Source organism: Thermobia domestica, chromosome 3 (assembly GCF_964235325.1).
Source record: "Thermobia domestica chromosome 3, izTheDome1.hap1.1, whole genome shotgun sequence".
Taxonomy (NCBI): domain Eukaryota; kingdom Metazoa; phylum Arthropoda; class Insecta; order Zygentoma; family Lepismatidae; genus Thermobia; species Thermobia domestica.
The window spans coordinates 7,703,747-7,716,406 of NC_137456.1; the positions used below are offsets into that span (position 1 = coordinate 7,703,747).

At 36.0% G+C, this 12,660-nt stretch overlaps 1 protein-coding gene across 1 annotated transcript; it reads right to left on the minus strand.

Annotated features, from left to right (window-relative positions):
• Positions 1 to 811: 811 nt before the first annotated feature.
• LOC145681358 (glutamate-gated chloride channel alpha-like) lies at positions 812 to 12,217 on the minus strand. The gene is made up of 5 exons (XM_081753013.1): positions 12,022 to 12,217; positions 11,311 to 11,457; positions 8,283 to 8,484; positions 5,194 to 5,383; positions 812 to 1,048 (listed from the first exon to the last, which is right to left on the minus strand). Exons 1-5 carry the CDS (start codon positions 12,215 to 12,217, stop codon positions 812 to 814), a joined length of 972 nt encoding a protein of 323 aa, XP_081609139.1.
• Positions 12,218 to 12,660: the final 443 nt, after the last annotated feature.

The following is a 12,660-nucleotide window of genomic DNA, read 5'->3' on the forward strand; positions in this document are numbered from 1 at the left end:
ATTAGAAACACAAAAGACCAGAATGTCATGAGGCTTATAGTTGTTCTTGGGCAATCACCCAGGTGAATTCCGTTTCGAGAACTGATAACATTGTTCTCGTCTGAAGAATAAAGTATGAGAGACCAACAGCAGAAGAGTTTAGTAGGTGCTGGCAGGAAGAAAGCCGAGTTTGATTGGTCAATGGCGACCTCTAATCAGCGTCAGTCTATGGCCACAATTATGATTGGCTGGTTAACTGGGTTGGTTTTGGTCTGTCATACTTCACTCTGAAGACGGAAACAATGTTATCGGTTCTCTAAACCTTGGGTGACGTGTAATTCACTTGACCAATTGCCCGGCAACACTATATTCCTCACTACACAAGGAAAGCTTCAGTTCTTATATTGTGAGGATTATTCAGATTTTCATAATAATATTTCAGAAATAGAATTCTCAATTTTTCATGAAAGAAACGCAGATTACAGTTTTCACTCTACTCTGAATTATTAAAACTTCAGTCAATAATTAAGAGACTGCCATTCTTGTAGAAACGAATAATCCCTTTGTTTTCATCTCCGTTTCTAGAGTTCGGGACAAGTAATAGATGTAATTGCGAATGAATTAGCTTCCCAACTGCAACTGATTCCAAGTTAAATTGTGGGTACATGTCGTATATTGACTCAGTGCTGAATACCTAAGTTAACCTAATGATAATATTTTCTTGTGGTCTGGTATATTATTGGTCTGTAGCCATACTACAAATGGTCTCTTGTATCTATGTAATGGTAATAAAACACTACATTTTAGAGTTTTACGCAGAAAAAACTGTCTTCTATAAAGAAAAATCTTCGGTAGTGCTATTTCCAATCACTTCCTGCCATTTCGCTTCCATATTACCCAGATTGTGATGCCAGTAATAAACGTTAAACAAACAAAATGCTATGGGAAACATAATGATAGCTATTAGATCTAGTGTTGCTTGTCCTTTGCACTTGCATCCTTTATTTCGCCATCTTGTTATAATGTTGGGTCTCTGCTTCTTCTTGGGTGGTACATAATTTGTAGGTTTCTAAAAAATACAAAAGTAAAATTACAAGTTAGTTATTAATTTTTTCTGAAAATGTATCAGTGCTATCATCTAACAACAATTATATGAATTTATTTTCACATGAAACTTTTTTTTTGGTTTTGCAGTTTTAGTTCTCCGTATTTTAATTTGTAATTGTTTCCTAAATCATTTCGCTTGCTTTCCTACTATCTTCTTTAAGGGTATACTAACATTAATCGCAAAGTACATGTTTCTACCTGGACGATATCCCGTTCTCCTTGCTGGTATACTAGATTGCACGTGTGCGTTTGGTGCACAGATCAAAGGTGGGAGGAACGTTGGATACATTACGATGCATTGGATTCCACCGTAAAAACTGTGGGTCTACGTATCGTATGGTATTAGTGCTGGTAAAGGAAGCTGAAGTTCGAGAAACAAACAAACAAATAATAAATGACGTCTGTTGTTTTATAAGAAATGGGACAACTAATATTATCTTCAATTTCAAATATCATGAAGTATTGTGCATCAGAAAAAATTCAAGAAATCTCAAAGAATTCCCTTGCTTAAAACTGCAATCAACGAGTAGTCTGGAGTGTATTTTGTACACTAATAACCAAAATAGTGTAATAATGGTGTATACATTATAAACTACTTAGATCTTTCTTTTCCTAATGCGCGATGCATTATTACATTGCAAATCTACATGAAAAATATCATCACTAATATTTGTCGCTGAATATTATTAGTGAACTATTTTCTTATATTTCGAGATATTCTAAGTTTTTTGTATTAATTATTTTAAATTCGTGAATAATGTAATCAGAAATGTTAGAGTCGAAATTCGGGAACGCAGACCAACTCCACAGTGGTAACATACCCTGTGGTAAATGAATGGAGATTTCTAGTTCAGTGGGCTATTAAAGTGGAATGAAAGGACTCCCAACATGTGACACAAGGAACGTGAACATTATTGTGTGAAGTAACCTAAAATACCTCCAATGCATTTAACTAATACTGCTGAAGCATTAGTAGGGCGAGGACTCAAGAGGACGGTCCACTCAATTGGCAACGTTCCTTTTTCATTTAACATACGACGTATTGCCAGTGTAAAGCACAAACGGTAGGTATTTTGCTTAAATCTACCATCTTATCATCAAAACCATCTATATCCAACGGCATTCGTCTCTTATCATTTTTTGTATCTTTAATCATAACAAAGGTAGCCTATAGACCTGTGCTTTTGATACACACTGAATTTGAGTTAAAATCTCTGGAAGATAAATATATACAATGATTATAAATCTCTCATCTAAGCAAGTATTTGTCGCTTTCATGAGCTAATAGTTTTAAATGGGAGTTTAAGGCATCAAGTAACACCGAGATTGTATAAGACATGAGCTATTATAAACGCGGATTCCGAACCGCAACTATTATTTTAATTCGGTGCTGATGTTAGCGGGCGAGTAGACACCGGCGTCGTTAACGGGGTCGGAGGGACGCGTCTCGCCCAGATTTTAGTCAAATATATTTAAAGAAACTATACTACTATATATATATATATATATATATATATATATATATATATATATAACATTGTCGGAAAGAGGGTTTTGATTTTGATTCATCCGACTTTCCGAGATTTAAAAAGCTAACGATGCTAGTGGAGCAGACTATCATTTAAGACCAACAATAACAGTATTAGCTGTTCCCCATCACATTACGTCTCCTCCCAAGTTTATAAGAGTAGAATTGTTTGAGTAATTTGAACTTAAGAGTTAATATCCTCGAGGCCTTTGTGCACGTGAGTCTTGAGAACGCATTGGAGTCCAGGATATTTATTCTAGATTGTAGATTCATGCATATTTGTAGTTACCAGGGGCAAATGAGGCCCTGGACTCCCAAACGTTCTTCTTCATCCCAAATGAGATTGAACTTTTATAATTTATTAAACTTGTTTAATGCTTATGCAAATGAAGAATGTTTATAATAGAATGTGAAAGAAAAATATTCATTGTAACCAAGTCAACATATTAAAAGAGATGAAATGAATTATCCATTTTGTACTTTCAATCACCTACAATGAGAGAAAAAGAAAAATTTTAATGTATAAAATCCGAAGATTCAGAATTAATCAGGATTCTTCATCACACACAAGATACTATACTACATGTCGGTTTGTTGCTTAGCTAGGATCAATCTCTATACCAGAAAATAGGCAGAAATAATGCTTGTTCTCCGTCGGCACGTGCAGAATACAGAAAATTCTTGGATATATTCTTTGTTAAATATTATCGGGTTATGCATGGACACCACAGAATGAAGAAAATCTGTACAACAAAACGGATTTTATAGGATAGCAGTTCTTCTGCAGTGGTGAGAGCAGCGCCTGGGAAGCTGCTTGTAACCGTACTTTAAAGATTTTCCTTCAAAATACGGTCGATTTTTCTCTTCTTGTATTTCAATGTACGCTGACTTGCGTTTACTACTATAATACTGCATAAAAATGTCTAAGTTTTATTGATTTTTTCTTAGAATCTTTTAACATCATTTACTGATATATAAACGCAAACTAATGGATTTGTAAAAACAGTATTTGTTTCCTTATGTGTAGCTTATTCGTACATCCTCTACAACTCGTGATTGTAGATTTACACACTGCTAAAACCCAAGTTTCGAAACGATAACATATTAGACTAATAATAATATCAATACATAATAATAAATTGAACTTTTCTTGTAATCCCTTTATTGTGCATTTTATAAAATTTTATTTTCAAACACTGTCCCTTGTAAGTGAATCCTGTACTCTCTTTATACACCGTTATTATCGCTTCTTCCATATTTTAAAAAATAAACTATATATATATATATATATATATATATATATATATATATATATATGGGCGTGTAGTACTCTAGTAGTATTTTCTTGAATTAGCTGCATGGAATGGAAATGTTTCCTTCCAAACCAGTTTTGAGCTTGGAAACTAGAAAAAAAGTCGGTCAGTACCAAGTATGAAGAATTGGGTGCGTGGGGCACAAAGGAAAATATTTGTTTTCCCAGATACCAGCAAAAAAGGGGTGATGGGTGAGTTCGGAAGTTGTGATGATGAAATATTCACGACTGTTTCCCCCCACATTTCAGGTTGCTTTCTACTCACAAGCTCTCTTAATTGTGTTATTTCTCCAACTCCTTTATTGTTGCCTTTCTACTAATACGACGAGCACCTCATGCATGACTCACCCAATCGGTATCATTCAGCAATTAGCACATATATCGGAACAAGTAGAAGGCAAACTTTAGAACATATGTCACTAGGTGAAGAGACAGCTGAAGCACACCATCTGCAGCCGTTGGACGCTATTTAAGAAAGTTAATTTTTCAATCATATCTAGTATTCTACGTATAGTTAACATATATGGATGAATGTTGAATTGATAACGCACGTGAGAGAGTCATATGCTTTCTAGAACATCTTGCTGGCCACAACAAGACACCATGAAGTGTTATGTATACTAGGTGCTGAAAAGTGGTCTAATCTTCAACAAACAAAAACTCTTGGTTCACATTTCCATTATTACCTTCCTAATTATCACATACGTGATGATACGTACACTTTCAAAGATAAGTTTTCCATTATATTCTAATATTCTAAATCTGGGGCTTTAGCACAGATTTTCTACTAAGGCGTATTTGTCACATGAAGTCTCTCTCGTAATTCACCTGCCTTGGTTAATATTTAACGTTTTTAGGTACAGGTTGACACACAATCATAGTCATACGTCCTGCAGATAAAACCAGAAAAATAAATACACTGCTGAACAAGATTGCACTTATTTAATAAAACCATATTTACACGTGACGCTTCGATCTTCTAGCCAAGATCCTCATGGTTCGTGTACTCCTCATGAGTGTACGTCTAATGAGGATCTTTGCTAGAAGATCGAAACATCACGTGCAAATGTGTTTTGCTTAAATAAGTGGTGTCTTGTTAAGCAGTGCGTTTAGTTTTCAGATACAGGTTCTTCTTCGGAATTTTCAATTAAGCCTTTCACTATATTTGCTTAATTTATTGTTTTCTATATCCTTGTAAACTATAAGATAAAGTAACTGACTATCGCACCATGCATAATTCTGATTTTTTTAAAAGAAAAAAACTTACCACATGAAATAGGCCAGTAAATACCTCCACATCAGGGACAACTTTGTTTTCTGCCTTGCAGAACGGGGTTCTACATCTCACAACGACCAGTATCAGCGCGTATTCAACAAGCGCTCCAACAACAAATGTCATACAGACTATCAACCATATTTCAATTGGTTTCACGTAGAACGAAGGTTTCAGCTTCTGCCTGTTAGAGAGAAAAAAATTCTATGTTTATTATCTTTATTATGAATAATTTACTAAACGGTGAAGAATGAAATATGTTATTCAAGTAACTGGCTCTTGGTGATGAGATACTGTTCAGTAGTTGTGAACAGGTCTTCTCGGGCTAGGAGCCAGGTAAATACTGTTATATCTTGCGACGCTTCGAGGGCTGACATCGTCCTCATCTTCAGGCGAATATGATGGTGCAATGGAGTGTATGGAATATATATACTCATGTATGTATTATTGGACTCTTCTGATTGGTGGTTGTAATGGCGGCTTCTGATTGGTGCTTGAAATGGCGGGATATGATTGGTGTCCATGTTTTACACAGTTTGAATCCTGTATCTCTGTTAAGGTTCGTTTTCTCTTGTGTGATTGCAACGGCTTCTTTTGTCCTCCTGTCCCAAACTCTTGAGCATTTTGCTATTATTTCGGCATCTGTGAACAAAATCTTATGTTGCTGTTTGATGCTATGTTCAGCCAGTCCGGATTTTTCTGGTTGGTTTAGTCTGATGTAATTCTTGTGTTCTTTGCATCTGGCTTCAATGGTTCGTCCTGTTTGTCCTATATATGACTTACCACATTCACATGGAATGCGGTAAATTCCAGGAGTTCGGAGGCCCAGGTCGTCTTTGGTTGATCGTATTAAGTTTTTTATTTTTGCTGGAGGTTTGTGTATTGTCCTGAATAAAGGTTGCTAGGCCGAGAAGACCTATTCACAATACGTCGCCAGGAAAGCTTCAATACATACTGTCCAGTAGTTGTTGAAGTGTGATAAAGAGTAGTGTGAGTATGAACATTCACGTGAAACACCAAAACTAGCAATAATACCCAAACATTAGCAAAGACCACAATATCGTGCTACGAGATTACCGAGTTACTGTCCGTTGTGTTACTGAGATCCGTGTTCAACTATATGGCAGTGTGCAAATCATATCTCCCGAGGTCTTTGGAATGAAAAGAATATCTGCAGGATAGATCCCTTGGAAGCTCATGCAGATTAGAAGCACACCTGAGTGATCTCAGTCATAAACTCTTCGGCAAGTTCCGTGCTGACATAGACGATTTCTTTGTCCGACTTTTAAGTATTGATAAATTTTGTGCATATTTGTAATTCAGAGACTAAAACACAAAGTATGTAGTGGAAATATATCCATTCTCAACCGGTAAGAAAAAAGTTCAAGAAAAATTGATAGCCAAGTAGTGATTGCAAATCTTAGAATGCTGTGCAGAAACGGATCTAGAAGGGAGGGGAGGCAATCAGAACCCAGACTATGAGGGGCACACATTAGTTTGCTATAAACTTTCAAAAATATATAGGTAATAGCTTCAATTACTTTTGTTTCTCAACGAACTGGAGGGGCCTAGACTCCATGGCCCCAGGCTAGATTTTTTTGTGGGTGTATTTATTAACTCACATTTTGTAGGGTTTTCAGTAACACAAATATTACAATAATAGAATGGGCTGGTATCTCTATATATACACAAGGTGCATCGATGAAGAAACCAAACTTTTTCTTTCGAATGAAAATATGTATTTACATTCAAGTTAAGATTCAAAAGAATCATCACATTAGACAATACACTTTGTCGAGTGACTGTACAGACCGACCTTCAGAAGATTATTGATATTCAATAAATGTTTTTATAATATGTGTAACATTTGATTTATTACCTGCGACGTTTCCGAGTTTTTGCATTATTCATAGCCCTATTGGGTTTGAGAGAAATAAAATGAACCAGTATTAGATAAGCAGGGCGCGTTAGCTCAGTGATAGAGCGTTCGCCTCCGGTGCTTGGGGTTCCTGGTTCGATCCCAGCTCGCGCCGTGTGGACTTTGTGGCGGACAAACACCGTGCTCGTGAGTTTTCTCGGGGTTCTCCCATTTCCTCACTCTTACTTTATTCCACCATTTCATTCATTTCTCATAATCACCATCTCCTTTAGCCTAACCGGCATTTTTGTGAGACGAAAAACTGAAAGATTTTATTTAATTTCAGTATTAAATAAGTCTGGAGAACGTGGTAGGAAATCTAGAACTGTTACTGGGAGCTTTATAAAATATTGCTGTGTAGGCAATGCTCTGGCATTTTGTTTCTGGGTCACTGTTAAAACCAAGTTTCATCCACCACTACTATTCATTTTAGGAACTTATTGTCCTCCACTGAAGTAGTGACTCTTCCATATTGTTTTTTCGCTGTTGAATCGAAATGTGAGATATTTTCAAATTAAGCACTCACTTTCCTCATTTTCAGGCTCTTGGTTAAAATTAACACACAATTGTGTACTTATCTGAAGCTTGATTCTATCTTTATCAACTCTAGTCAAAGGCAAAAGTTGCTGCACATTTCCTCACCTTGTGACTAGATTATCCTCAACATTTTATTATCCACATTTAATACGGTTGTGCCATTAAAACACCTTAGTTCTTGATAATGCTTTATCACAATATACTGATCCTATCATCTCCCAAGTTTCTGTAAAACATTTGTCCACTTTATAACAGTAACGTAATATTAGAAATTTGTTCTTTTTCGATGCGCATGTTTCGTACAAGCCTTTACACTACTTACATCTATCACAGGTTTTTCCAGACACAAACTGGACGAATCGGGTTTGAATGGGTACTAAAGGGAAACTTAGATATAAGTTGTTCGTGTGTTGTAATCTACAGTAATATTTTAAAGGGGGTCGGATGTTATTTTCAAGTTCGGTTTCTTTATTTGACACGTACATTTTATGGTAAAAGAGAAAATGGAGGGAAAGCTAAGTACTAAGCTGCAAATGTACCATTCATTTCCTACATTGGAAGATATATCTAGTATCTAGTATTATAACGTATTCTTATTAATTGTAAGATGTTAATATAAGAAGATTACCTGAGAGAATTGAACATAGTCACTAGTGTAAGAAGTGCAGTGGTCACCACAGCAATTCTTCCAGGGACAGACTCAGGGTTGATGATGAAGCTGCACCAAGAGACGAGTACAAGAAGTCCACTCGGGAAGTACGTCATCAGCAAATGAGACGAGAGATCACGGTGTAAGTATATGGTCAGATACAAATCTTTCGCAATATGATCTGTATCAATACGAAAAAATAAGAATGTTTCATAAATTGTAAATAACATATAGAATTCGAATTATTGCTGTGCTTAACCATGTTACATCGAAATTTTGACCAAAGAAATTTACACAAAATCTTAGTGCTAGTGTTGAATAATGGTATAATAGTTTACATAAAAATAGGAACAAACGCTAGAAAATATTAACTATCGTAGTAGGAAGAAAGCTTTCGGCTAGTTGATGCCTGCTTGGCTTTTCGCTTTCTACGCTTGCACTTGAATCGCATGCTTTGTTGTACTTGCAAGCGATGCTTTAGACCCTTCGCAGAGCTTCATAGCTTCACTGGCCGTTCATTGGCTATTGACTTGACTTGATATATAAAACGCTTTACCAAGCTTGAATGGAAAAATGAAATCTTTTAAGTTTTACGTCCCACGGTTATGCCGGTTAGGCTAAAGGAGACGGTGAGTATGAGAGATGAGTGAAATGGTGGAATGAAGAAAGTGGGAGGAAACGGGAGAACCCCGAGAAAACCCACGAGCACGGTGTTTGTCCACCACAAAGTTCACTTGGCGGAGGCTGGGATCGAACCCGGGACCCCAAGCACCAGAGGTGAACGCTCTACCACTGAGCCACCGCGCCCCCCCAAGCTTGAATGGAATACTGTATGCAAGGTTTCCCTCATGTAACTTCGTTATTGGAATCCAGCTTGTGCCGTGTTTGCACATTTTCCAATAAAGGTGGATGTAAGCTTGGCCGACTTGTGATTCAAGACTACAGCAAGCGGTTTGCAAGTTGTCTCTGCTATTAGGGTACTTATACGAAAATTTTATAAGTTACACACCTTGATTATAGTATGAAATATATAAGATATAACGAATATATGGATTTAAAATGTTAGTTAAAATTCTCCTAAAACCTTTAACACAATCTTGTTCAATAATCGAGATTAATTTTGACACTGAAGATGCTACGTGTGTACAGTAGATAGTATATATCAGGAGTGTAGTAATGAGAAGACCGGGCAGAAAGGGGGGGGCTAGCCCCTAAATGTAGTTGTACTGTTTTGTATTTATTAAACTTGTTACAGCAGGAAAACTAAAGCATATCAATGCATTAACTCTTATTTTTTATCTCACCATTTCACACACACACACACACAAATATATATATATCCGGGGTGGACTATTTTTATCTTTCCACGGAAAATTCGAAACATTTTAACATAAATGAACAAAACAAAAACTCAAATACGAAATGCTATAGGGCAAATCGAATAGTGATGTCACAGTGCTATCCAGGGCCTCCCTTCATGCGGGCCCGGAGCCCAAACTTAAAATTTTAAGTAAAAACAAGGGAGTAGTGATACCTCGTTCGATAGATCTTTAAAAACTACAAAGAGTTGTGGCGAAATAATTTTCATATTGGTCACTGTATTCAAAATGGCCTCCAAAACATGATGCCTGTATCAGATAAAACGTCCAGTACCACTAATTAAAAATGGTTAAAGTATAATGAACAGAACAACAATTTCAATAGGAAATCACAGATTTCTTATACGAGTTTTATTCTGTTCATTTATCTCCAACTTTTTTCATATTATTGGTATGGACGTTTTATCTGATATAGGCAACATGTCTTGGCGGCCATTTTCAAAACGGTGCCCCTTATGAAAAATCTTTTGCCACAACACTGTTTAGTGTTTGAAGATCTATCGAACGAGATATTACCTGACTTATATTTCATGGCAAAGATATTGCATCACGCATTATTTCACACAACTAGTTATCTGTCTGAAGAAAAACTTTGAACGAAGATCATGGAAAAACGTAAAAAATTGGATATACAAAGGGATAATGCACGAGCGATAGGAAGACCTAGGCGCAGATGGCAGGACAATATTAAGATAGATCTCGCGGAAATAGGAAAACAAAATAGAAACTGGACACAGCTGGCTAAGGATAAAAGTCAGTGGAGAGCTTTTGTAAACGCGGCATTGAACCTCCGGGTTCCATAGGCCATAGAGTTAGTTAGTTAATACACATGTACACTCATGTACAAAATTAGTGTCGCATGTCTATAAATATGTTTTTTGTAGGAATATAATTTGATAACGAATTCACCCGGTATTTCTTATAATGTGTATAATCGGCACAGACATGTATGTAGCAAATTTCATGTGAAAAGAGCAGTAAATAAGAACAATAAAACGAAAATAAAACTTTCTTGTCCATTTAGCAACATTTTGTTTTATTCAATCTAATTTTCGTATTTATAATTCTTTTCCTGTGAAATTTACCGCAAATATACATTTTCCGATTATATACGAAGTATCAGTATTAAAAGTAACCTGCAAAATCATTATCAAATTATATTCTTACAAGATGACAGTTATAGATATGCGACAATCATTTTGGACATGAGTGCACATTTCCCGAGCGAAAGCAAAATAAATAAACTGAATGAGTGAGCTTGATCATTTCCTTATTGTCCCGTCTGCCAACGCTAGGTTCGAAGACGACTCCTAAGAAAGGAAAAACGATTTAGAAAAGATTTTGGTTTACACCTAAGGTGATTAATGCAATCAAATGTTGGGATTAGAAAGAGAATTGAGCATGGTAGTGATTCGCGTTAGTTCAAGTATTGTATATACACAACGAAGTGCATTAAGATCGCAGAGAAGTATCTTGATTAACCAATAAATTTCATAATTCCTCTTAGATACATTCTTAGTCAAATCACAACTGTTTCAGCACTCCCTCATAATTATTATTCATTGGCATCTAAATTATATAATTTCTGACAAAAGTAAGTAGACGGTATGTGATTTAAATATGCTTACCCATTGTCTTAGGTAATACCATTTCACTTGTTCCAAACTTGCACATAAAAGTGGGCAGTTTCAAGTAAGTTGTGCCCCAATTTGCGCCTTTAATACTTAATGCACCACGAGGATCCCAACTCAGATTCACAAACTTGTACGGTTCGTCTGAAACATAATTAATAATGGTATAATGTAAACGAAATCTTGCTTTCTTATGTTCTTGCAGCCATTTTGACCTGAAATTATTTCTTAATACAGTCAATAACCAAGATTTCGGATAACAAATTAGTTATAGATCAGATATCGGGAAGATTATAAAGCGAAGGCTCGGTATTTTATACAAATAGCTAAATACCTAAATACATACAGAAATGAAGTAATTGTCGAAAGTTTGAGTACAATATTTATTTTTCAGAATTTTCCATAAAAAAGAACACCTTCTCACATAAAATCCAATTTCTTAAATTTATTCTGTAAAATAAACATTATTGTTCACATAAAGAAATTAAAGCTAATGGTTCTGTTTCAACTGAGACAAATTTATTGAGTCTGTTTGCGTTCAATGAAATGAAGACCTTTAGTCTTTATAAGAACTTTACAAATTCCAGACATTTGTTTGATCAATTTATCCAGCTTTAGGGAAGCTCTACGACTTTAGTAGTTCTGAGGAACCTTTCAAAGACCTTCGGTAGTCGTTGGCATCTATTTATAGAACGTATTGTCATGTACATGCTACAAGAACTTGATGAGTAAAAAATCTGGCGACTGTGTTGACCAGTCTATTTGTTCGTGATGTAAGCGTCTTCTTTGCATTGTTCGCCGTTGCAGCCTTGGTTACTGCATAGCTCGGAAGAATGTCTGGGATGGTAATCCTGTTGTAGTAGAAAATTGCTGTTCCGATTCCGCGTTCCTGATAGGATTCCATGCGTCACTTGAACATTGTGAAACACGTTTTTGTCCATTATTTCATTAATTCAAATTAACATCAACCTGGTACTCCATAAAGGATCCACAAACAGAGACACTACCTTCTCCGTAACCTGTTGTTGGTATTACTCAATCGGGATGAAAGCGGTCTTCGTGATGACGACGCACAAAGTTGGAATTTTAGATGCGTCGATCTAGACTTCTTTTATTCCAGTTCAGTGTTAGTCGTTCAGTCTTTAGTTTATTTTATGTTTTGGTTCAGTAGTATCATTTGCAATGTTTTCTGCTTGAAGGGATTTTTTAGCGCAATTCTATTCCCAAGACTATAGATCTGAAGGTGTTGGACTCTTAATGTTTTATACGGATTGGAAAATGGCTCTTTAGCCCTTTAATGGGCAACATTGCTTTCAAGCAACATCGCATTCTATTGCGTTATCCGCA